This window comes from Mauremys mutica, chromosome 3, assembly GCF_020497125.1.
Source record: "Mauremys mutica isolate MM-2020 ecotype Southern chromosome 3, ASM2049712v1, whole genome shotgun sequence".
Classification (NCBI taxonomy): domain Eukaryota; kingdom Metazoa; phylum Chordata; order Testudines; family Geoemydidae; genus Mauremys; species Mauremys mutica.
This window is the reverse complement of record NC_059074.1, coordinates 1,446,639-1,468,166: the sequence shown is the minus strand read 5'-3', so window position 1 is coordinate 1,468,166 and position 21,528 is coordinate 1,446,639. Positions and strand designations below refer to the sequence as shown.

Below are 21,528 nucleotides of genomic sequence, written 5' to 3'. Positions count from 1 at the left end.
GCTCTGGGTGCTGGCAGGAGCAGGGCACGGCATCGGTGGCAGGGATCCAGGCAGGGGGGAGAGCATTGGCGGCTTGTCCTAACAGAGCCCCCCGTTCAGTGCCAGAAGAAAGTGCCCGTGATGCTCTGCCCTGCTCAGGGAGCTGGGAGGGAGGGCGGCAGGGCCCTGCTCCGGGGGAGTCAGTACGAATTCCCTTGCTCTAGCTGGGCCCCAGACAGGCAGGGAGCCCGGCTCCAGGCCGGGGATGGCCCAAGGAGCCTCTGAGCTGGAGCCCAGACTGAGACACCCTGGGGCTCCTTTTCGGAGGCGCCAGCTGGCTCCTCGCTGTGAGCTGGGCACCGTGGCCTCTTCCAGCCTAGCTGGGAGCCCGGCACAGGGCTAGTGCTCACAGCAGCCCCAGGGAACGGTGGCCACCAGCGGCCAGGGAGGGGAGAGGAAGCCAGAGGCCTGGCTGGATCATCCTGTGCAAGGGACTCGCTGTCCTCCAGCTCTCTCAGTGCAGATGCTCCGTCCCGCAGGCTGGGCTGTGTCTCCCTTGCACCATTCAGGGTGGGAACCAGGCTGTCAGGTGAACCCAGGCAGGGCTGGGGCGGGTGGCCCTGGGTGCCTGACAGGGGGAGTGTGATGGCACCAGGAGGGTGGCACTGGGTGGGCGGTAGGTCTTTTGGGTGTCACTAGGAGACCCGGGGGGTGGCACAAGTCAGGGGAATGGGTCTGTTAGGTGGCACTGGCAGAGCTGGGGGGTGGGGGGTGCCATGCAGGACAGGCGGGCAGCCAGGTGGCATGGGGTGGGAGCTGGTCTGTCAGGTGGCACTTGGGGAGTTGGGGGGCAGGTGGCACCATGCAGGGTGGAGGCCAGGCGGCGATCAGGATGGCATGGGGCAGGGAAGGGGTCTGTCAGGTGGCACCAGGTGGGGGGTTGGGCGTAGTGGGTGGCACTGGGAAGGGGGGTGGGTCTGTCAGGTGGCACCAGGCGGGGGAATGGGCCTGGCAGGTGGCATGTGGGGAGCTGGGTGGCATGGGGCAGGGGATGGGCCAGGAAGGTGGCACCAGGCGGGGGTATGGGTCTGTTGGGTGGAACAGGTGGAAGGGTGGCACGGGGCGGAGATGGATCTGCCAGGTGTCACTGTGCTGGGGGATGGGCCAGGCGGGTGGCACAGGGCGGGGGATGGGCCAGGTGGGTGGCATGGAGGGAGCTGGGTGGTACTGGGAAGCGGATGTGGCAGGTGGGTGGCACCGTGTGGGGGAAGGGTCTGTCGGGTGGCATGGGGGGAGCTGGGTGGCATTGGGCAGGGGATGGGCCAGGCGGGTGGCACAGGGCGGGGGATGGGCCAGGTGGGTGGCATGGAGGGAGCTGGGTGGTACTGGGAAGGGGATGGGGCAGGTGGGTGGCACCGTGTGGGGGAAGGGTCTGTTGGGTGGCATGGGGGGAGCTGGGTGGCATTGGGCAGGGGATGGGCCAGGCGGGTGGCACAGGGCAGGGTGATGGGTCAGGCGGGTGGCACAAGGGGAGCTGGGTGGCACTGGGCAGGTGATGGGCCAGGTGGGTGGCACGGGGACGAAGATGGGCCAGGCTGGTGGCACAGGGAGGGGGAGGTGCGTGGCCCTGGGTGGGGATGGGCCAGGAGGGTGGCATGGGGGGAGCTGGGTGGCACCAGGTGGGGATGGCCCAGGTGGGTGGCACGGGGAGGGGGATGGGCCAGGTGGGCTTCATGGTGGGAGCTGAGAGGCACTGGGTGGGGGATAGGCCAGGCAGGTGGCATGAGGATGGGCATGGGCCTGGTGGGTGGCACCGGGCAGGGATGGGTCAGGTGGGTGGCACCATGGGGAGCTGGGTGGCACTGGGCAGGGGGTGTGCCAGGCGGGTGGCATGAGGAGTGGGAGGCAGGTGGCCCTGGGCGAGGATGGGTGAGGCGGGTGGCACAGGGAGGGGGATGGGCCAGGCAGGTGGCACTGGGCAAGGGGAGGCGGGTGGCACCGAGCGGGGAGGGGGAGGCAGGTGGCACAGTGAAGGGGATGCACCAGGTGGGTGGCACGAGGAAGGGGATGGGCCAGGCAGGTGGCACTGGGCAAGGGGAGGCGGGTGGCACCGAGCGGGGAGGGGGAGGCAGGTGGCACAGTGAAGGGGATGCACCAGGTGGGTGGCACGAGGAAGGGGATGGGCCAGGCTGGTGGCACTGGGCAAGGGGAGGCGGGTGGCACCGAGCGGGGAGGGGGAGGCAGGTGGCACAGTGAAGGGGATGCACCAGGTGGGTGGCACGAGGAAGGGGATGGGCCAGGCTGGTGGCACTGGGCAGAGGGAGGTGGGTGGCACCGGGTGAGAAGGGGGAGGCAGGTGGCACAGGGCAGGGAGATGGGCCAGGCAGGTGCCACAAGGGGAGCTGGGTGGCACCGGGCAGGGGATGGGTCTGTGGGTTGGCACGGGGAGGGGAGGGGGAGGCGCCAGGCGGGTGGCACCGGGCAGGGGGTGGCGGGTGGCATGGAGAGGGGAGGGGGGAGCTGGGTGGCACCGGGCAGGGGATGGGTCTGTGGGGTGGCACCAGGCGGGGAGGGGGAGGCGCCAGGCGGGTGGCCCCGGGCCGGGGCTGGGTCGGGGGGGGGGCACCAGGCGGGGAGGGGGAGGCGCCAGGCGGGGAGGGGGAGGCACCAGGCGGGTGGCCCTGGATGGGCCGGGCCGGGCTTTGCGGTTCCCCTGCCGGAGGCTCCGTGCCCGGGCGGGTCCCGCGGGGACCGGGGACGTGTCCCAGCCACGTGGACTCGCCTCTTAGGGGCGGGGCCGAGCGGGACTCGAGGCGGGGCCGCAGCTGGGGAGCCGGGAGCTGGAGCGGGGTCGGGCCGGGCGCGGAGCCGCTGCGGAGCCGGCGGGATGCAGGTGCGTGTGTCGGTGCAGTGGGTGCCCTGGGTGCAGTGGGTGTGGGTGCCCTGGGTGCATTGTTGCAGTGATTGTTTCTGGCACAGCACACACTGGTGCCTCCCCTGGGCTGGTTGCAGTGGGGGGCCGTGTGGCTCTGGATGTAGTGAATGCAGTGCGTGCCCTGGGTGCAGTGGGGGCCGTGTGGCTCTGGGTGCAGTGAATGCAGTGGGTGTCCTGGGTGCAGGGGGGGGGGTGTGGCCCTGGGTGCAGTTGGGGGCCGTGTGACTCTGGGTGCAGTGAATGCAGTGGCTGTCCAGGGTGCAGTGGAGGGCCGTGTGGCTCTGGGTGCAGTTAATGCAGTGGGTGTCCTGGGTGCAGTGGGGGGCCGTGTGGCTCTGGGTGCAGTGAATGCAGTGGGTGTTCTGGGTACAGTGGGGGGCCATGTGGCTCTGGGTGCAGTTAATGCAGTGGGTGTTCTGGGTGCAGTGGGGGTGTGTGTGGCCCTGGGTGCAGTGAATGCAGTGGGTGTCCTGGGTGCAGTGGAGGGCCGTGTGGCTCTGGGTGCAGTGCATGCAGTGGGTGTCCTGGGTGCAGTGGGGGGCCGTGTGGCTCTGGGTGCAGTGAATGCAGTGGGTGCCCTGGGTGCAGTGGAGGGCCGTGTGGCTCTAGGTGCAGTGAATGCAGTGGGTGTTCTGGGTGCAGTCGGGGGCCGTGTGACTCTGGGTGCTCTGTGCTGGGTCTGTGTGTTGGCGTGAGACCCCGTGTGCATGGTGTGCCCATGTGTGCGGTGTGTGCTTGTGGGGTCCCTGCATTGGCCAGGGGGGTACCAGGAAGCGGCTGTCAGGGTGTTCTGTGTGCGGGGCTTTGCTGGGGTGTGGCTGAGGGGTGCCGTGTGGGGCAGGGCTGTGTGGCTGGGGGAGGCTGTTGTGCGTCGCTGTGCCCGGCGGGCGCTGTCTGGCTGTGCTGGGTGTCCGGGGCTGTTTGTGTGTGTGTGTGTGTAGCGAGGCGCTGCGGGGGGGGAGGGGCTCTTGCTGGTTCTGTGCTCTAGGGATGTTTTGCTCATGGGGTGCGTTGGGGGTAGGGGGGCCCTCTGCAGGCTCTGGTCACTCTTCTAAAGGGCTCTGGGCCCACCCTGGGGCCCGGTGGGGGACACCCCCTGCCCTGCACGTTGGCCGGGTCTGTGTGTACGATGGGCATCTGGTGGCATTGCCTAGTCGTGCTACCGTGGGTGCTCCGTCCTGCCCACCAGGCCTGGCCCCGCCCAGCTAGGGGTGGCTTTGGCTAATGCACGTCCTGCGGGCATCTCTGCGAGAGCCAAGGCAGGCTTGGTACACGCCGTGTGCCAGGGCTGGGTGGCATTAACACAGACGAGGCACCTTAGGGGGGGGGACGCGCAGGGTCAGACTGCGCCAGAGGGTGCCAGGGAGCTGGGACAAAGCGGGGCAGGAACGGGGCAGCTGGAGAGCACAGGGGCTTGCACTGCCCATAAAGCACTTCGGCCGACTCGGAGCCCCCTCCAGTGGGCATCTCCAGAGGGCCCCCGCCACGGAGACGCTGCGCTGGGCTGGGGCCTCGTCGTGTTGATGCCTGCCCTGGCGTCGCCCGTGGCTCTGGTCGGTGGAGACGAGGACGGACCGGGCGGGGTCACGCCCATGTTGCTACCTTGGATCCTGGCAGGGGTGGGGGGGGTGCAAACACGGTCACAGCGCCAGAGCAGGGCGTGGGGAGCCTGGATGCCGCAGAGCAGCCTCCCCACTGGCTCAGCCTCCCGCAGCCCTGGGCAGCCGGCGCCCAGCTGGTAGCGGAGCGTGGCATGGCCGCCCTGGGGGCTGACTCCCCCTGCTCAGCACACGCCCAGGGGATCCCGCCGGGCACCCCACGCGGTGCCTCGCTGGGGCTCCAGGCGCTCCACGCAGCCTGCACCAAAGGCCAGGCCCCAGCGGAGTCGGATGCCACCGGAGGGAGACTCAGCCAATGAGTTACATGGACCCCAACGCTGGGCTCCGGCAGGGGGGTGACGCGGCTGCTTGTCCCCCCAGGCTGTCCCCAGCTGTGGTCTCAGGATGAGGAGCTTGCTGCTAGTGTCTCTGCTGCTGGCCGGGACTCCTGGCTGGGCCGCGCCCAAGGACAGGTATGGGAAAGCAGGTCTGCCACGGCCCTGCCAGGCGGGCGGGAGCCTTGCCTGGGGGAGCGCCCAGCAGGGGGTGCTGTGGGGAGCGGGGCCATAGCACTGGCTGGGGGGGCACTCTGGGGAACAGGACTGGAGCCCTGGCTGGGAGGGGCGGGGCCAGAGCCCTGGCTGCAGGGGGGTGTTGGGGGGTGGGGCAAGAGCCCTGGCTGCAGGGGGGTTGCTGGGGGGGGGCCGGGCCCGAGCCCTGGCTGCAGGGGGGATCCTGGGAGGTGGGGCAAGAGCCCTGGCTGCAGGGGGGTTGCTGGGGGGGCAGGGCCGGAGCCCTGGCTGCACGGGGGGGAGGGGCTGAAGCCCTGGCTGCAGGGGGTGCTGGGGGGGCAGGGCCGGAGCCCTGGCTGCAGGGGGGTTGCTGGGGGGGGGGCAGGGCTGGAGCCCTGGCTGCAGGGGGTGCTGGGGGGAGCCCATGTGTCTGTTCTGCCCCCTTGGCTGCTCTAAGCACTGGGATCCCTGTGCCGTGCTGTGGGGCTGGATCCTGCCCCTGTGACCCATTTTGCCGTTTGTTGCCCCCAGGTCTGAGGGCCCTGCTGCGGAGCCTGTTCCCAACCTCCTGCACCCCGAGCCGGAGGAGCTGCGGTGAGTCCAGCTCCCCCAGGGAGGGACCCCGGCCCTGGGGCTGAGCAGCTGGCAGGGAGCCCGGCCTGTGGAGGGGCAGGTCTGTGGGGGTTTCCCTGGATGTGTCGATGGGGGGTGGGGGGCACTGACCGGGGTGGGTTCTGCCTGTCCGAGGGTGCAGGCTTGGCAGGATGCGCCTGGCAGTGCCCGGGCAGAGCGACCTGGGACGGGGGGGGGGTCACGTGCAGGGGACAGGGAGCTGGGCAGGACAGAGAATGAGAAAGCGGAAGCACAGCCAGTGGCCCAGCGGGCCCAGGACCGGTGCCGGTGCCAGGCACGTCACAGGGAGTGAACAGAACAGGACCCTGCCCCCATCATCCAGTCCAGCTTCTGGGCTAGGGGTGCCCAGAGCAGAGGGTGTGTCCCCGTCCAGCCTGGCTACTAGCCATTGAGGGACCCAGCCTCCAGGCACTGAGCTGGTTCTGTTTGAACCGTTCTAGTCTGGGCCTTCCCAACATCCTCCGGCGAGGAGTTCCACAGGCTGACTGTGCGTTGTGTGAGGAAATAGTCCTTGTGTTTGTTTAAACCTGCCGCCTGTTCATTTCATGTGGTGACTCCTTGTGTTATGAGGAGTAAAGAACACGTCCTTATTTACAGTCTCCTCACCACTCATGATTTTACAGACCTCTGTCATATCCCCCCTTAGTCGTCTCTTTGCCAAGCTGAAAAGTCCCAGTCGTATTAATCTCTCCTCATATGGAAGCCGTTCCAGACCCCTAATAATTTTGTTGCCCTTCTCTGAACCTTTTCCAATTCCAATAGATTTTTGAGATGGGGCGACCACATCTGCGCGCAGTATTCAAGGTGTGCACGTACCATGGATTTATATAGACACAATCTGATATTTTCTGTCTCATTATCTATCCCTTTTCTAATGATTCCCAACATGCTGTTCGCTTTTTTTGACACCGCTGCGCATTGAGCGGATGTTTTCAGAGAACTATCCACAGGGACTCCACGATCTCTTGTTGAGTGGGAACAGCTAATTTAGCCCCCAACATTGTATCTGTCTGGTTGGGATTGTGGTTTCCAACCTGCCTCACTTTGCAGTTATCAGCCTTGAATTTCACCTGCCATTTTGTTGCCCAGTCGCCCGGTTGGGTCCCAGGGCTGAGTGCAGCGGGGGTGGGCTGGGAGCAGTTGGGGGGCAGAAGGGACCCCACTTGCCCTGCTGGCTCTGGGCCTGGCGCACTGCAGACCGAGGCCTGCCCCAGAGCAGAGCGGGCAGAGACCAGCCAGGGACGAGACTTGCCCGCGGCCTTGGCACACCGTTCCTGGGGTTAATTCCGAGTCGGCTTTGTCCAGCCTCGCCTTGGCCCTGTGCTCTCCCCTGCCCCCCGCAGCCCCCGCCCGGCCTCACTCTGCTCCCTGTTGCAGGCTGCTGCAGCGCTACCTGCGGAGCGTCCGGCGGATGGCACAGGACCCCGCTCACATGACGAGGGAGCAGGGTAAGTGCCAAGGGGGGGCTGGGCTCATGCTGGGCTCGGGTCCCCCGCGGTGCCCGGTGGCTCTCACACAGCGATGGCAGCTGACACGTTCTGGCCCCGTTCCCAGGCAGGGGGTGCCCAGGCACCATGCGGACACTCCTGCCTAGCTCCCTCTCTGCCCGCCCCAGCCACGCCCGCCCCCAGTGCCCGGCCCCCCGTGACTCCCCCTCTCTCGCAGTGCTCCTCTACCTCTTCGCGCTGCACGACTACGACCGGAGTGGGCAGCTGGACGGGCTGGAGTTCATGCAGCTGCTGATGGAGGTGGTATCCCAGCACGCCCAGGGGCAGCCTTCACCCGACACGGTAGGTGCCACTCAGACCTCCCCTCCCCTGGGGCTGGGGGGCCAGGGGCCAGCTGGGCAGGGGGGTGGGTGCATCTCCCCTAGGCTGAGATCTGCACCTGGCAGCCACCCTCTCCCCCCAGAGCACAGGCAGCAGCGAGGAGAGCACCCCGGTGATCAGCACCCCGGGGATCCTCCCTAGGGGGAACAGAGCTCAGGCACCTCACGGTGCAAAGGCCCACGTCCAAGAGCCAGCTGGTCCCCACCCCCCGGGGCGGATGGGAGCCAGCGCCACCTCCAGGAGACAGGCCAGTCCCCCATCCCCCACCCCCGGGGCGGATGGGAACCAGCGCCCCCTCCAGGGGCCAGGCCCCATCCCCCACCCCCGGGGCCGGATGGGAGCCGGCGCCCCCTCCAGGGGACAGTCCCCATCCCCCACCCCCGGGGCCGGATGGGAGCCGGCGCCCCCTCCAGGGGCCAGGCCCCATCCCCCACCCCCAGGGCCAGATGGGAGCCGGCGCCCCCTCCAGGGGACAGGCCCCATCCCCCACCCCTGGGGCCAGATGGGAGCCGGCGCCCCCTCCAGGGGCCAGGCCCGTCCCCCATCCCCCACGCCCGGGGCCGGATGGGAGCCGGTGCCCCCTCCAGGGGCCAGGCCCCATCCCCCACCCCCGGGGCCAGGTGGGAGCCGGTGCCCCCTCCAGGGGCCAGGCCCGTCCCCCATCCCCCACCCCTGGGGCCGGATGGGAGCCGGCGCCCCCTCCAGGGGCCAGGCCCCATCCCCCACCCCCGGGGCCAGGTGGGAGCCGGTGCCCCCTCCAGGGGCCAGGCCCGTCCCCCATCCCCCACCCCTGGGGCCGGATGGGAGCCGGCGCCCCCTCCAGGGGACAGGCCCCATCCCCCACCCCCGGGGCCGGATGGGAGCCGGTGCCCCCTCCAGGGGCCAGGCCCCATCCCCCACCCCCAGGGCCAGATGGGAGCCGGCGCCCCCTCCGGGGGCCAGGCCTGTCCCCCATCCCCCACCCCCGGGGCCGGATGGGAGCCGGTGCCCCCACCGGGGGACAGTCCCCAAACCCCACCCCCCGGGCCCGATGGGAACCGGCGCCCCTCCGGGGGCCAGGCCCCATCCCCCACCCCCAGGGCCGGATGGGAACCGGCGCCCCCTCCAGGGGACAGGGCCGTCCCCCTTTCCCCTCGCGAGCCAGCCAGTTCCTTCCCCGCAGTCTGCGGCCCCCAGCACCGTGCGAATGTCCCATCTCTTCTCTCCTGCCCTGTGTGCATTCCCCCTGCAGGTGATCGTGGTGGTCGATGGGATCCTGGAGACTCAGGACCTGAACGGGGATGGGTTACTGAACCCCTCGGAGCTCCTGCTGCCCCCGGCCCAGAGCCAGCCGCCCCTGCCAGCCCAGACTGCTGCCCCCGCCGGGGAAGGGGTTGTGCAGTGGGCACCTGAGGAGCCGGAGCAACCTGCCACGGGCCTGGAGCTGCCAGGCCCCCAGGGAGCAGCAGACCCCGGCGGGGAGCTCCCAGAGGCAGCGGGGCCCGTAGCAGAGCAGCCGGGGGCTGAGAGCCGGACGGGGCCAGAGGCGGCTCAGCCTGAAGAGGAGGCTGCCGGGGAGGCTCCAGGGGCCCAGGCCGGGGCCCCAATCCGGAGCTCCAGGCCCCCAGCCTAGCCCCCTGGAGCGCTCAGGGCACGGCCGGGGCAGATCCGCGCGGGCATGGGGGCTGCAGGTGTGGGTGTGGGGGGGGAGGCTGTGCACAGGGAAACCGAGGTGGTGATGGGGAAACAACTGCCAGGGACCCCCCCAACACACACACTCTGGATCTGGCTGAGTGGTGCTGGGGGAGGGGGCTGCCTCTCTCCCCAGCCCTGGGGAAAGCAGCTGGGCTCAGCCCCTGAGAGGAGTGTGTGAGCCGCCCCTCAGGACAAGGGGCTGGGGGGAGGCAGGTACCTGACCCCTACCTGGGCTAGGGGGCCCAGGAGCCAGGCACAGCATCCAAGCAGGGTTACCCTCGCCAGCGCTGACCTGTCCCTGCCCGAAGCTGGCTGGACCGAGGGGCTGGGGGGCACCGGGACATGTGCAATCAATCATGTAACTTACATTTTGAAACAGAAAAATATACACTGAGGCCCAGGGCTGCTGGCCCCCTCGCTGGCTGCACTGCGCTGCCCTGCCCTGCGCTGCCCTGCCCTACACTGCCCTGCACTGCACTGCGCTGCCCCGCACTGCACTGCGCTGCGCTGCGCTGCCCCCGGAGCCGGGGGGTGGGTGGAGGAGGGGTGAGGGAAAGGGGTTTGCCCAGCCAGCAGGGCTCCCCCAGCCGAGGCTGCCTCCTGCCCATCCCGCGAAATCGCCCCCGTGCCCTGCCCGGAGCAGGCAGCAGCTGCGTGGGCACTGGCTGCCAGGGCACGGGTACCTAGCCCAGGCAGAGTGCCCGCCCCTCAGCCCCCCGGGCCCTGCCCCCTCAATCACTACCACCCTGGCAGCGGCCCCGGGGGGGAGAAGGGTGGTGCCTCCATCCGCTGTACCAGGGGTTCAACCCCTGACCCCCGCAGTGACTGGCGCAGGAGCTTTGCCCTGCCCCTGAGATGGGCACCGCAGCCCCCAGTGCACCCCCCAGCCAGGGTCCAGCCCCCCCCACTAAGACCTGCTGCCAGGAGGTGGGCAGGAGGCCAGGCCCATGCGTCCAGCTGTGACGCTGCCCCACCCCGGGTGAGCCCAGCCAGGGGGCCTTCCAGGGCTCTCCTTGCCCCATGGCCCCAGGCCAGTCCCTCTGCTCAGCCCATGGCCACCCCCCTCTCCCCTAGGCCAGACTGAGCCCTGCTGCAGGCGTCACGCTGAGCAGAGCCCCTGGGGAGCCAGGCCCCGGAGCACTCAGACACCCCCACTCAGTCAGAATGGAGCCTGGGAGCCCATCGCACTGTGGAGCCGAGGGCAGAGCGGGGGCCCCCCCAGCTGCGCTTCCTCTAAGGCGGGGAGCCGCGGGGAGCCCCAGCTGCGGGGTCTAGGTCAGGCACAGGGTCTGCTGTGCCCAGGCGCGGCTGCGTCCCGGCTCTGGCTGCCAAGCCCCTGGGCGGGCGCCTCCCCCACAGCGCACACGCTGCCCCGCGTCTGCCCAGCTCGGCAGTGCCAGAGCAGCACTAACCTGGGGCAGGCTCAGAGCCCGCCCGGCCCCCGGAGCTCGCCCGCCCGCCGGCCCGACTGCACCTGTGCTGAGAAGAGCGAGCGCTGCAGCTGTTCCCAAGCGTTTATTGACTACGCAGGACAGGGAGGGGACCCGCAGGGCCTGGTACAGTGCCCGGGCAGCTGGCACCGCGGCACCCGGCGGGCAGCGCCAACAGCTCAGCCCTCGCGCCCCAGGAAATCCCGGCCAGTCGGCACCAGCTGCCACCTCCTGGTGCAAAGGGGGCGACTCCCGCAGCGGGCGGCGTTCTGCTCACACGATGCCGTCGTAGCCATGGACCCCGCACTTCCTGCCGGCCACCTGGCAGCCAAAGGTCAGCGCCTCCTGCAGCCTCTGCCCTGTCATGGGAGAACAAGCCGCCCATCAGCCCAAGCCTGCCCCGGTCCCTCCAGTGCGCCCCACGGGGAGGGCTCCCAGCCCCTCCAGTGTGCCCCGTGAGGAGGCCCCCGGCCCCCCAGTGTGCCCCGTGGGGAGCCCCCGGCCCCTCCCCCTCTAGTATGCCCCGTGGGAAGGCCCTCGGCCCCCCAGTGCGCCCCATGGAGAGCCCCCATCCCCATCCCCTCTAGTGTGCCCCATGGGGAGCCCCCAGCCCCTCCCCCTCTAGTGTGTCCCGTGGGGAGCCCCCGGCCCCTCCCCCCAGTGCGCCCCGCGGGGAGGCCCCGGCAGCAGCGCTGCCTCTCACCTCTCGACAGGGCAAAGAGAACGGCGGCATTGAAGGTGTCTCCAGCGCCCAGTGTGTCCACGATGGTCTCCGGGGGGAAGGCGTCTGAGTGGACGAGCTCCCCGTCAGGCCCCAGCGCATCAGCCCCTGCCTCGGCCCAGGCGCAGATCACGGTGGCCCTGGGGGGGCAGCCCCACAGCAGCCTTGAGCACTGTCCGCCCCCCGCCGCTTGGGGCCAGCTGCCCGGACTGCTCCGAACCCACCACCCATTTCCCAGCAGCTAGTGAGCAGCTGTTCCCCCAGCGGAGGGGGCAGGACCCGGCGCTGGCTCTGGAGGGTGAGCAGAGGGGTCCTGCTCTCCCCGCCTCAAGCAGCGGGGGCTAAGGAGGGCTGGAGGCTGCCGCTGCTGCACTGCTCTGCCCAGGGCTGGCCAGTGAGTGCCAGGGGGTGAGTCCCTGGCCCCCTGAACCAGGTTCATCCTCCCAGTTTGGCCCCACGTGGCCCAGGCCTACCCTGGTCTCACACGGCTGCGAAGCCTCTTCACGGCCTCAGGCGCCGAGTGGAACCCAAAGTCCTTCGCCACGTCCTTGCTGACAAATACCTGCCGGGGAAGAAAGGGCGTGAGGGGGCATGGCCAGGTAGCCAGAGCCAATGAACAGTGCCAGCGCCCCTCAGCCGAGACCCCCAATGCCGGCGCCCCTCCGCCAGCGCCGAGCCCCCGCCCCAATGCCAGCGTCCCTGGCGCCCCTCTGCCGAGCCCCCGCCCCAATGCCGGCGCCCCCAGTGCCCCTCAGCCAGCGCCGAGCCCCCGCCCCTCAGCCAGCGCCCCCGGCACCCCTCCGCCAGCGCCGAGCCCCCGCCCCAATGCCGGCGCCCCCGGCGCCTCTCCGCCAGCGCCGAGCCCCCGCCCCACAGCCGGCGCCCCCGGCGCCCCTCCGCCAGCGCCGAGCCCCCGCCCCAATGCCGGCGCCCCCAGTGCCCCTCAGCCAGCGCCGAGCCCCCGCCCCTCAGCCAGCGCCCCCGGCACCCCTCCGCCAGCACCGAGTCCCCGCCCCAATGCCAGCGCTCCCAGTGCCCCTCTGCCGAGCCCCCGCCCCAAGGCCGGCGCCCCCAGTGCCCCTCAGCCAGCACCGAGTCCCCGCCCCAATGCCAGCGCTCCCAGTGCCCCTCTGCCGAGCCCCCGCCCCAATGCCGGCGCCCCCAGTGCCCCTCAGCCAGCACCGAGTCCCCGCCCCAATGCCAGCGCTCCCAGTGCCCCTCTGCCGAGCCCCCGCTCCAATGCCGGCGCCCCCAGTGCCCCTCAGCCAGCGCCGAGCCCCCACCCCAATGCCAGCGCCCCTGGCGCCCCTCCGCCAGCGCCGAGCCCCCGCCCCAACGCCGGCGCCCCACCGCCAGCGCCGAGCCCCCCCCCCAACGCCGGCGCCCCCCAGTGCCCCTCAGCCAGCACCGAGTCCCCGCCCCAATGCCCGCGCTCCCAGTGCCCCTCTGCCGAGCCCCCGCCCCAATGCCGGCGCCCCCAGTGCCCCTCAGCCAGCACCGAGTCCCCGCCCCAATGCCAGCGCTCCCAGTGCCCCTCTGCCGAGCCCCCGCTCCAATGCCGGCGCCCCCAGTGCCCCTCAGCCAGCGCCGAGCCCCCACCCCAATGCCAGCGCCCCCGGCGCCCCTCCGCCAGCGCCGAGCCCCCGCCCCAACACCGGCGCCCCCGGCGCCCCTCCGCCAGCGCCGAGCCCCCGCCCCAACGCCGGCGCCCCCACTGCCCCTCAGCCAGCACCGAGCCCCTGCCCCAATGCCAGCGCTCCCAGTGCCCCTCTGCCGAGCCCCCGCCCCAATGCCAGCGCCAACGGCACCCCTCCGCCAGCGCCGAGCCCCCGCCCCAATGCCGGCGCCCCCTTTGCCCCTCCGCCAGCGCCGAGCCCCCACCCCAATGCCAGCGCCCCCAGTGCCCCTCCGCCGAGCCCCCGCCCCAATGCCAGCGCCCCCGGCACCCCTCCGCCAGCGCCGAGCCCCCGCCCCAATGCCAGCGCCCCCAGTGCCCCTCTGCCGAGCCCCCGCCCCAATGCCGGCGCCCCCACTGCCCCTCAGCCAGCACCGAGCCCCTGCCCCAATGCCAGCGCTCCCAGTGCCCCTCTGCCAAGCCCCCACCCCAATGCCGGCGCCCCCACTGCCCCTCAGCCAGCACCGAGCCCCTGCCCCAATGCCAGCGCTCCCAGTGCCCCTCTGCCGAGCCCCCGCCCCAATGCCAGCGCCCCCAGTGCCCCTCAGCCAGCACTGAGCCCCCGCCCCAATGCCGGCGCCCCCAGTGCCCCTCAGCCAGCACCGAGCCCCTGCCCCAATGCCAGCGCCCCCAGTGCCCCTCTGCCGAGCCCCCGCCCCAATGCCAGCGCCCCCAGTGCCCCTCAGCCAGCACCGAGCCCCCGCCCCAATGCCAGCGCCCCCAGTGCCCCTCAGCCAGCACCGAGCCCCCGCCCCAATGCCGGCGCCCCCAGTGCCCCTCAGCCAGCACCGAGCCCCCGCCCCCATGCCGGCGCCCCCAGTGCCCCTCCGCCAGCGCCGAGCCCCCGCCCCAATGCCGGCGCCCCCAGTGCCCCTCCGCCAGCGCCGAGCCCCCGCCCCAATGCCGGCGCCCCCAGTGCCCCTCCGCCAGCGCCGAGCCCCCGCCCCAATGCCGGCGCCCCCAGTGCCCCTCCGGCCGCGCCGCGCCCCCGCCCCCATGCCGGCGCCCCCAGTGCCCCTCCGTCAGCGCCGAGCCCCCGCCCCAATGCCGGCGCCCCCAGTGCCCCTCAGCCAGCGCCGAGCCCCCGCCCCAATGCCGGCGCCCCCAGTGCCCCTCAGCCAGCGCCGAGCCCCCGCCCCAATGCCGGCGCCCCCAGTGCCCCTCAGCCAGCGCCGAGCCCCCGCCCCAATGCCGGCGCCCCCAGTGCCCCTCAGCCAGCGCCGAGCCCCCGCCCCAATGCCGGCGCCCCCAGTGCCCCTCAGCCAGCGCCGAGCCCCCGCCCCAATGCCGGCGCCCCCGGTGCCCCTCAGCCAGCGCCGAGCCCCCGCCCCAATGCCGGCGCCCCCCGTGCCCCTCAGCCAGCGCCGAGCCCCCGCCCCAATGCCGGCGCCCCCAGTGCCCCTCAGCCAGCGCCGAGCCCCCGCCCCAATGCCGGCGCCCCCAGTGCCCCTCAGCCAGCGCCGAGTCCCCGCCCCAATGCCGGCGCCCCCAGTGCCCCTCTGCCGAGCCCCCACCCCAATGCCAGCACCCCCAGTGCCCCTCTGCCAAGCCCCCACCCCAATGCCAGCACCCCCAGTGCCCCTCTGCCAAGCCCCCACCCCAATGCCGGCGCCCCCAGTGCCCCTCCGCCAGCGCCGAGTCCCCGCCCCCCTGCCAGCGCCCCCAGTGCCCCTCAGCCAGCGCCGAGCCGCCGCCCCAATGCCTGCACCCCCAGTGCCCCTCTGCCAAGCCCCCGCCCCAATGCCAGCGCCCCCAGTGCCCCTCCGAGCTGCCCCCAGTGCCCCTCTGCTGAGCCCCCGCCCTACTGCCAGCGTCCCCAGTGCCCCCCAGCCAGCACCGCCCCCCACCCCCAGTGCCCCCCAATCAACGTGCCCAGCAGGCCCCAAGCCCCACCTCCCTGAGCCATGCAGGCTCTGGCGTCTGATTGGCTAGTGGGACTGCTCAGCTGGCCAATCAGCTCCCCTCCTCGCTGGCATCCCAGGCACCTGTCATGTCTCCCACAGGCAGGTGCCCACCTGGACAGCCCCTCCCAGAGCAGTGAGCTGGCGCCAGCTGCCCAGAGCGCCCCCCTGTCACCTGGGTGTGGGCGGGGCCGGGCCCCCTGCAGTGCCCCCGGGGGCAGGCCCCAGCTGTGCTGCTCTCCGGCTCCCCCCATGCAGGGGCCCCGCTCTGGGCCATGACACCTCCCCCTATGGGGGCCCCCTCCAGGCAGCAGGGCCCCCCAGCAAGACAGGCTGTGACCCCCTGACCCCAGCTGCCCCCAGGGGCAGGGGATGCTCATGCAGCAGCCAGGCGCCCTGAGAGATGGGGTTCAGAGAGGATCCCCCACCTCATTAATGCAGCTGAGGTCAATGCTGCCCCCCCAGCCAAGGCATAACCCACCCACCCCAGCCCGATCGAGCGTTTTGGGTGCAGTGAGGAGGCTGCTCAGGCTGGAGGCTGCAGGTTCATGCCCTCCGCAGCGGTGGGAGGAGGTAACCAGGGGTCACACAGGGCAGTGCTTGCCTGTAATGAGATGCAGCTTTGGGCTATTTGTGTAATTGAGGTTATGCATATTCATAAATTATGCAATTGAGAGCATTGGCTTATTTACATACACCCTCCAGATTCCTGGGCCTTACCAGGTTCCCACTGCTCCTGCTCATCTCCACCCGACATGGCCACCCCGTCCTCTGTGTCATGCCCCAGCCCCAGCCGAGAACCCTGAACGTGAGCTGCTGGGCCTGCCAGGGCAGGCTGGTCCCTCCAGCCCATTCTCTAGGGCTCTGTCCTGCCCAGTGTGAAACACCCCGGCCAGACCCACCTCCCTGGCAGGAAGGGTTCCCAACAGCCAGTGGGAGGTCTCCCCACCACTCCCAGAGACCCCCCATGGGCAGTGTCGGGCCCATGCCAGGACCCAGGAAGAGGGGTCAGTGGTGGGGACATGCCCCATTATTTCCTACCACGTCTGCGTAGCCGAAGAGCTGGTACAGCTCCTCCCGGGGCTTCTCCACCTCCACCGACGTAGAGACTCTCTGGTGGGCTGGGCAGGTCCGGTTATACTCCTCCACGCGCTGGATCATCTTCACCTGCTCCGCAGCGTTCCTGCCCTGGAAGCAGGATGAGCTCTCAGCAGGGCCAGGGCAGTACCCCTGGTCCCCCTGCGCCCACAGGCCTGGGCACGGCACACCAGCCTGGCCTGGGGCTGGGTGCCACGGCGGGGACTAGCGACCCCAGCCTGAGCCACCCGGCAGCTTCGTGCTGCATGGGAAGGTGGGCTGGGCCATGTGGCCACAGAACGGGCTCGTCTACACAGGGCTACCCAGCACCAAGCACTCAGTCCAGATAACAGCGTCCACACACGGAGCCAGTCAGGAGCAAGGTCCGCACGGAGCAGCCTGCGAAGAGGGAAGTGTGGAGCAGAGAGCAGCAAGCCGGCGCATCTGCCTCCCATCCCACCTCCAGGACCCCCAGCCAGAAGCACTGGGGCCAGGCTCTATTCCGGGTCACTCAGGCCCCTCCCCGTCACTAAATCCTGCTGCTGCCACCCCCTTGCGACTCCAAGCCGCCCCTTCCTTTCTGTGCCAATGAGCGGGTGCTTGGCCAAGCCTTCGTGTCCTGCGGGGCTACCGTCACCACCCCGCTCTGGTCACCCCAGCCCTATTCCGCTCCTCACCAGCCCGCTGCCTGGCCCACTCCTCATCTCTGCTCCTGGCCCCACCATGACATGGCCCTGGGCTGGGCAGCACTCCCGTGTACATGCCAGCCCACTCCTCTGATCTGCCTTCGCCTCCTCACGCTGGGCACTGCCGGGGCTCGGGCAGCGCCAGGCCCCTCGGGGAGCCACTGAACAGTCAATGGCACAACGGGGGGCCTCACCGGCAGGACAGGGGACTCACCTCCCAATGGATCCACTTGTACTGGGTGAGGTCGACCTGCTCGAAATCCTGGGCTGTCACATCTGGCAGGTTTCTAACCCACGGGGGAGGGGAGAGAACACGGGGAGTCAGCAGGCGGGTGCATGGGGCCTCTCCTAGCAGAGAGGTTAGGGCTGAGGGGGACGGGGGGGCGACTTTGGCCCATGCAGTCAGTGAGCCACTGGGGAATCCGGGCCAGCGGCCCCAGCTCAGTGGGGCCCAACACACGGCGTGGCCTGCGGCACTCGCAGCCCCTCCACACGGACCCCCTGGCCTGCCCCAGAGGGCACCATGGTGCCCTGTGCCCTTGGGCACTGCTCCCCCTGCACGCTTGGCTGGCGAGGCCCCTGCCCACACAGGGCTCCTGGTGGGGTACGAAGGCCAAGCAACAGGGCAGACGGGGGTGATCGTGTGGGGCTCTGAGGGGCTGGACTCTGCCCAGCCGGGCTCACACCCAGCCAGCGGTAACCAGGCACCCATTCAATGATTAACCACAGCCTCTGGCAGAGGGGGCGAAGGCCCCAGACCCTGGCCTGATCTCAAAGGGCATCAGCCAGACTTTGATCCCAGAGCTCCCAGGGACGGGGCTGCCCGCTGACGCCCTTCAGCGAGGGGAGCAGAGCTCAGTGGAATCACTAACCCCCCCCCCCACTTCTCCGGCTGCTGGAGCCTAGCTCGACCCTCCTGCCAGCAGAGGCTTAACAGGGTCCCAGCGGGCAGGAGAGACGGCCCCGTACGGGAGCTGTGTTAACTGGAGGGGCCAGGGAGCTCCTCTGATCCCCTCCTGTGCCGAGCAGCCCCACAAAGACGGGGCTCACCACCAGGGACAGGCAGCGGGGGCACCCCAGCTCGCCAGCCCTGGTCCAAGCGCAGCGCCACACCACCCGCCAGGAAATGGAGGGACAGGGCTGGTGTGGGCAGGGCGAGTTCCCAAGGGAGCATCCCATCCCACGGGCAGTGCGGACCCAGCCCTGCGAGCACAGGGAGGTCACTGCTACAGCAGCCCGCCCCAGGGTCCCCCTCTGTACGCCTACCACCTGCAAAGAGAGCAGGCACAGGGAGTCACGGGGCAACCCCCATAAGCCCTGGGGGGGCAGCGGGTGTCACACATGCAGATTTCCCCCCCAAAGACCATCGAGATGTGCCGATTATGGCAGTGAAATTACCGGTGCTGATTGGTCAGCCAGGATTAGCTGATTGGCGTCTGCGTGCAGAATCAGTGGAGGAATCAGTCAATCAGCCATGCGGGATGGGTCCCCTCTGACGGGGCAGCGCCGAGGCGAGACCTGAGGGCACGGGCCCCCGAGCCCCCGTCCGTGACAGGCAGGACCCGAGGGCCCGGCACTGGGGTTCCCCCCGCGGGAGCCGCCTGCCTGCCAGGGGGGATTGGCGCGACGGCTCGGCGGATGTGACGGCCTTACGTGTCATAGAGCGTGACCGTCCGCGAGCCGGTGGTGCTGTTGACAAGGCAGCAGGCGCACGGCGTGTCCCCGCGGCTCTGCCACGCCACATGTGCTACGTCCACACCCCTGCGCCGGAAGTCTGCCACGATGAAACTTAGCGGGGGAGGGAGAGAGGGGTTAGCTCCTGGCGGGCACAGCGGGCACCGGGCACGGCCCCTACGCACCTGTTTGTGTGCAGGATGGTGCGGGTGCCCCGGCTCGCGCTGCTGATGACGATGGAGGTGGGGAAGGAGCTCTCGGGGTGCGAGACCAGGTGGGGGAGCTCCACTGCATAGCGCCGCAGGTCGGCCAGGACGAAGCTGCCAGGGACGGGGCGCAGAGAGGGTTAGCGCGGGAGGGGAGAGCCGCTGCCCTGCACTGCCTGGGCGCCAGAGGGGAGACGGCAGGTCTGGGGGGGCCCCGTCAGTCCTCAGCAGCGATTGCACCCGCCACCAAACCTGCCCCTCTGCACCGGGAGCCCCACAGACCAGGATTGGCCAGGGTGGCACCCAGGCTACAACCGGAAGTGGGGGTGAAAGGCTCTCCAGAGACCCCCCAGCAGGAAGATGGGGCCAGCGAGGGGAGGGGTTCCCCAGGGAGGGCTGGGGGCTCAGGGAGATGGGGCCGGCGGGGGTGTTGGGGTGTCTCCTGGGAGGGCTGGGGGCTCCGTCACTCCCCAGCAGGGAGATGGGTGTGGCAGGGGGGTTTCCCCAGGAAGGGCTGGGGGCTCAGGGAGAAGGGGCCGGCGGGGGTGTTGGGGTGTCTCCTGGGAGGGCTGGGGGCTCTGTCGCTCCCCAGCAGGGAGATAGGGCCGGCGGGAGGGGTCTCCCTGAGGGCCCTGTGGCTGTGGATATACCCACTCGCCTGGCTGATGCTCTGGAGAACAGACTTTGAGGATCTCGCGTCCCCTGGTCCCAGAGGAAAAGGCTGGATGGGACCCAGGGGAACCCTCTCATCTTGTGTCCGTGGCGATGTAATTCACAGGGAGCACGGACACATCAGGTTATGGTGGGTCACACCGTAATGGCAGCTGGTCACACCACTTAGCAAGCAGATGTGGATTTTAGAAAAGCAGCAGCACACGCTACCCCCCTGCCGACGCTGCAGCAGATCCCCTGCACCCGACCCCCAGCGCCCCTTGCCAGCTGGAAACGCAGCCCCCGAGTGAGGGCAGTGCCGCCGAGGAGCTGGACAGCTCAGCCAGTGGGAACAGGCCTGACGGGGCCCAGCTGGGGGGTGCCAGAGCAGGCCGGGTAGGCACCCAGGGGTCACAGGCCTTTAGAGTACACAAAACTCAGGGTAAAGGAAGCCCCCGGTTTGATCTGCCCCCCTCCCCTAGCACAAGGAGGCAGCCAGAGCCCCCATGATCAGCGGAGGCGTCACGTCTCCCCATCCCTGCGGGCTCCCCACCCCCAACTGCTGGGCCCTGTCACCTGGGAGGAAGGATTCTCTCTCATTGCAGCGTGCTGGGGGCCAGGGCACCTGCCAAGGTGCACAACGGTCCCCTGAGCTGTGCCAGTGGGACTGGCAGTGCCCGTGGCAGGATCCCCGAGGCTCCGGTCTCACCGCGGTCCCCACGCCCCAGCTCCATCACTTACTCTGCTGCGTGGCCTGGCGCCAAGGAGCCCATGAAGGCGCAGGGCGCCCCCAGCAGGGACAGCACGGTGCAGGAGTTGGAGGCATTGCCGCCCCGCTGCCAGCGCTGAGACAGGCACCTGGAAGACAGACAGCCATGGCAGGGCATGGCCGGGCCCCCGGCTCCCAGCCCTGCGCTGGGCCCGTCACGCCGGGAACAGAGCTCTTCGTCGGGGGTGGGATCGCAGAGCCAGCCGGGGGTTCCCTGCTGGCTGACGGGGGTGGGGTGGGGCAGAGGAAGCTCATGCCACCCCCTGCCCCGCGTGCCAGGGCAGCCAGTGTAACGGGAGGCTGCTGCTAGGGCTGCTCAGGCAGGGAGCGCTTGGGGCTGGGTTCCCAGGGCAGCACTGGGCTGGCACCGCACGGGGGAGCGGGTCACAGACACCCAGGGGCCCGAGGGGGTCCGGGCTGCTCTGCCCGGGAAGTCGGGCTGCAGGCGAAGCCATTTCGAGACGGTGGAGAGGGCGCCCAGATTCCCTCCTGGCCAGAGTCTCATTGCCAGCCCTGCCAGGTCCTGCTCCTGCCAGCTGGGTACTCTCCAGCCACCTGAACACCGGGTGGATGTTCCTGGCCCAGAGAGGGCCTGGAGCTAGCGTCTGAGCATGGGCCTGGGAGCCCCGATCCTACCCTGGCTCTGACACGGATGCCCAGCGCCAGGCTCCTGGGCGGTGCGGCAAGAACAACCCTGAGATGGGGCTGATGTGACGGCGCTGCTTGGCGCTGAGGGCCTGGCCAAGATGCCCCCTCCCTCCAGCCCCACGTCCCTAAGTCCCAGCCCCCTGCGCCGCACCCCTCCCAGCTGGAAAACGGAGCTGGGGAGGCTCCGAACCACACCGGGGAAGGGCCCTGGGAACGTTATCTGTGACCAGCAAAGGCAACCTCCCGTGCCCACTCGTGGGACCAGCGCAGGGCTCCCAGAGCCTGCAGCCAGGGGCTGGACCAGCCAACACGCCCAGCCCAGCTCAGCCCCTCTGTGCCCCCAATCCAGCCTCCCCTCTCCAGGGAGCCGAGCCCCCCGTACCTGGTGTCCGTGTCCTCGGCCGGGTACATGTCCACCACGCTGATTATGTCCAGGCAAACCAGGCCAATACACAGGATGCGCTTTTCCTCCATGGATGGGCTGCCCCTCTGGCACCAGCTCCCCGGGCACCTACCACCGACCCCCCCTCCGGCACCAGCTCCCCGGGCATCTACCACCGACCCCTCCTCCGGCACCAGCTCCCCGGGCACCTACCACCGACCCCCCCTCTGGCACCAGCTCCCCGGGCACCTACCCCCTGCCCCTCCAGCACCAGCTCCCCGGGCACCTACCCCCTGCCCCTCCCTCTGCACCAGCTCCCCGGGCACCTACCCCCTGCCCCTCTCTTTGCACTTGTGCCCCGGGCACCTACCCTCGACCCCCCCTTTGCACTAGTGCCCCGGGCACCTACCCTCGACCCCCCCTTTGCACTAGTGCCCCGGGCACCTACCCCCTGCCTCTCCCTTTGCACTAGTGCCCCGGGCACCTACCCCTGCCCCCCCTTTGCACTAGTGCCCCGGGCACCTACCCCCTGCCTCTCCCTTTGCACT

General features: G+C 70.3%; 2 protein-coding genes across 4 annotated transcripts; one reads left to right on the top strand and one right to left on the bottom strand.

The window, feature by feature from the left end:
• The first annotated feature begins 2,728 nt into the window (after nucleotides 1-2,728).
• LOC123366025 (cell growth regulator with EF hand domain protein 1-like) lies at nucleotides 2,729-9,098 on the top strand. Its single transcript, XM_045009108.1, has 6 exons — nucleotides 2,729-2,872; nucleotides 4,894-4,985; nucleotides 5,556-5,618; nucleotides 7,035-7,105; nucleotides 7,323-7,447; nucleotides 8,718-9,098. Exons 1-6 carry the CDS (start codon nucleotides 2,867-2,869, stop codon nucleotides 9,096-9,098), a joined length of 738 nt encoding a protein of 245 aa, XP_044865043.1. The 5' UTR covers nucleotides 2,729-2,866.
• Nucleotides 9,099-10,660: 1,562 nt separating this feature from the next.
• LOC123367405 (ketohexokinase-like) lies at nucleotides 10,661-21,136 on the bottom strand. Of its 3 annotated transcripts, none has more exons than XM_045011644.1 (8): nucleotides 20,981-21,136; nucleotides 19,923-20,039; nucleotides 18,510-18,644; nucleotides 16,865-16,937; nucleotides 15,929-16,075; nucleotides 11,785-11,873; nucleotides 11,294-11,451; nucleotides 10,661-10,949 (listed from the first exon to the last, which is right to left on the bottom strand). In XM_045011644.1, exons 1-8 carry the CDS (start codon nucleotides 21,070-21,072, stop codon nucleotides 10,864-10,866), a joined length of 897 nt encoding a protein of 298 aa, XP_044867579.1. In that variant the 5' UTR covers nucleotides 21,073-21,136; the 3' UTR covers nucleotides 10,661-10,863. The 3 variants fall into 3 exon arrangements, with proteins under 3 accessions (XP_044867579.1, XP_044867578.1, XP_044867580.1); XM_045011643.1 differs by lacking the exon at nucleotides 18,510-18,644 and adding an exon at nucleotides 18,304-18,438; XM_045011645.1 differs by lacking the exon at nucleotides 18,510-18,644.
• Between the last annotated feature and the right edge of the window lie 392 nt (nucleotides 21,137-21,528).

Bases quoted from the DNA above. Each gene is read 5' to 3' on its own strand.
- LOC123367405 (XM_045011644.1), bottom strand. From the start codon at position 21,072: ATGGAGGAAAAGCGCATCCTGTGTATTGGCCTGGTTTGCCTGGACATA. The intron at 20,040-20,980 runs GTACGGGGGGCT...TCTGTCTTCCAG, and splicing joins GCCGAGGACACGGACACCAG to GTGCCTGTCTCAGCGCTGGC. The intron at 11,452-11,784 runs GTAGGCCTGGGC...CTGCCCCCCCAG, and splicing joins CGCAGCCGTGTGAGACCAGG to GGCCACCGTGATCTGCGCCT.
- LOC123366025 (XM_045009108.1), top strand. The intron at 5,619-7,034 runs GTGAGTCCAGCT...TCCCTGTTGCAG, and splicing joins CCCGAGCCGGAGGAGCTGCG to GCTGCTGCAGCGCTACCTGC. The intron at 7,106-7,322 runs GTAAGTGCCAAG...CCTCTCTCGCAG, and splicing joins TCACATGACGAGGGAGCAGG to TGCTCCTCTACCTCTTCGCG.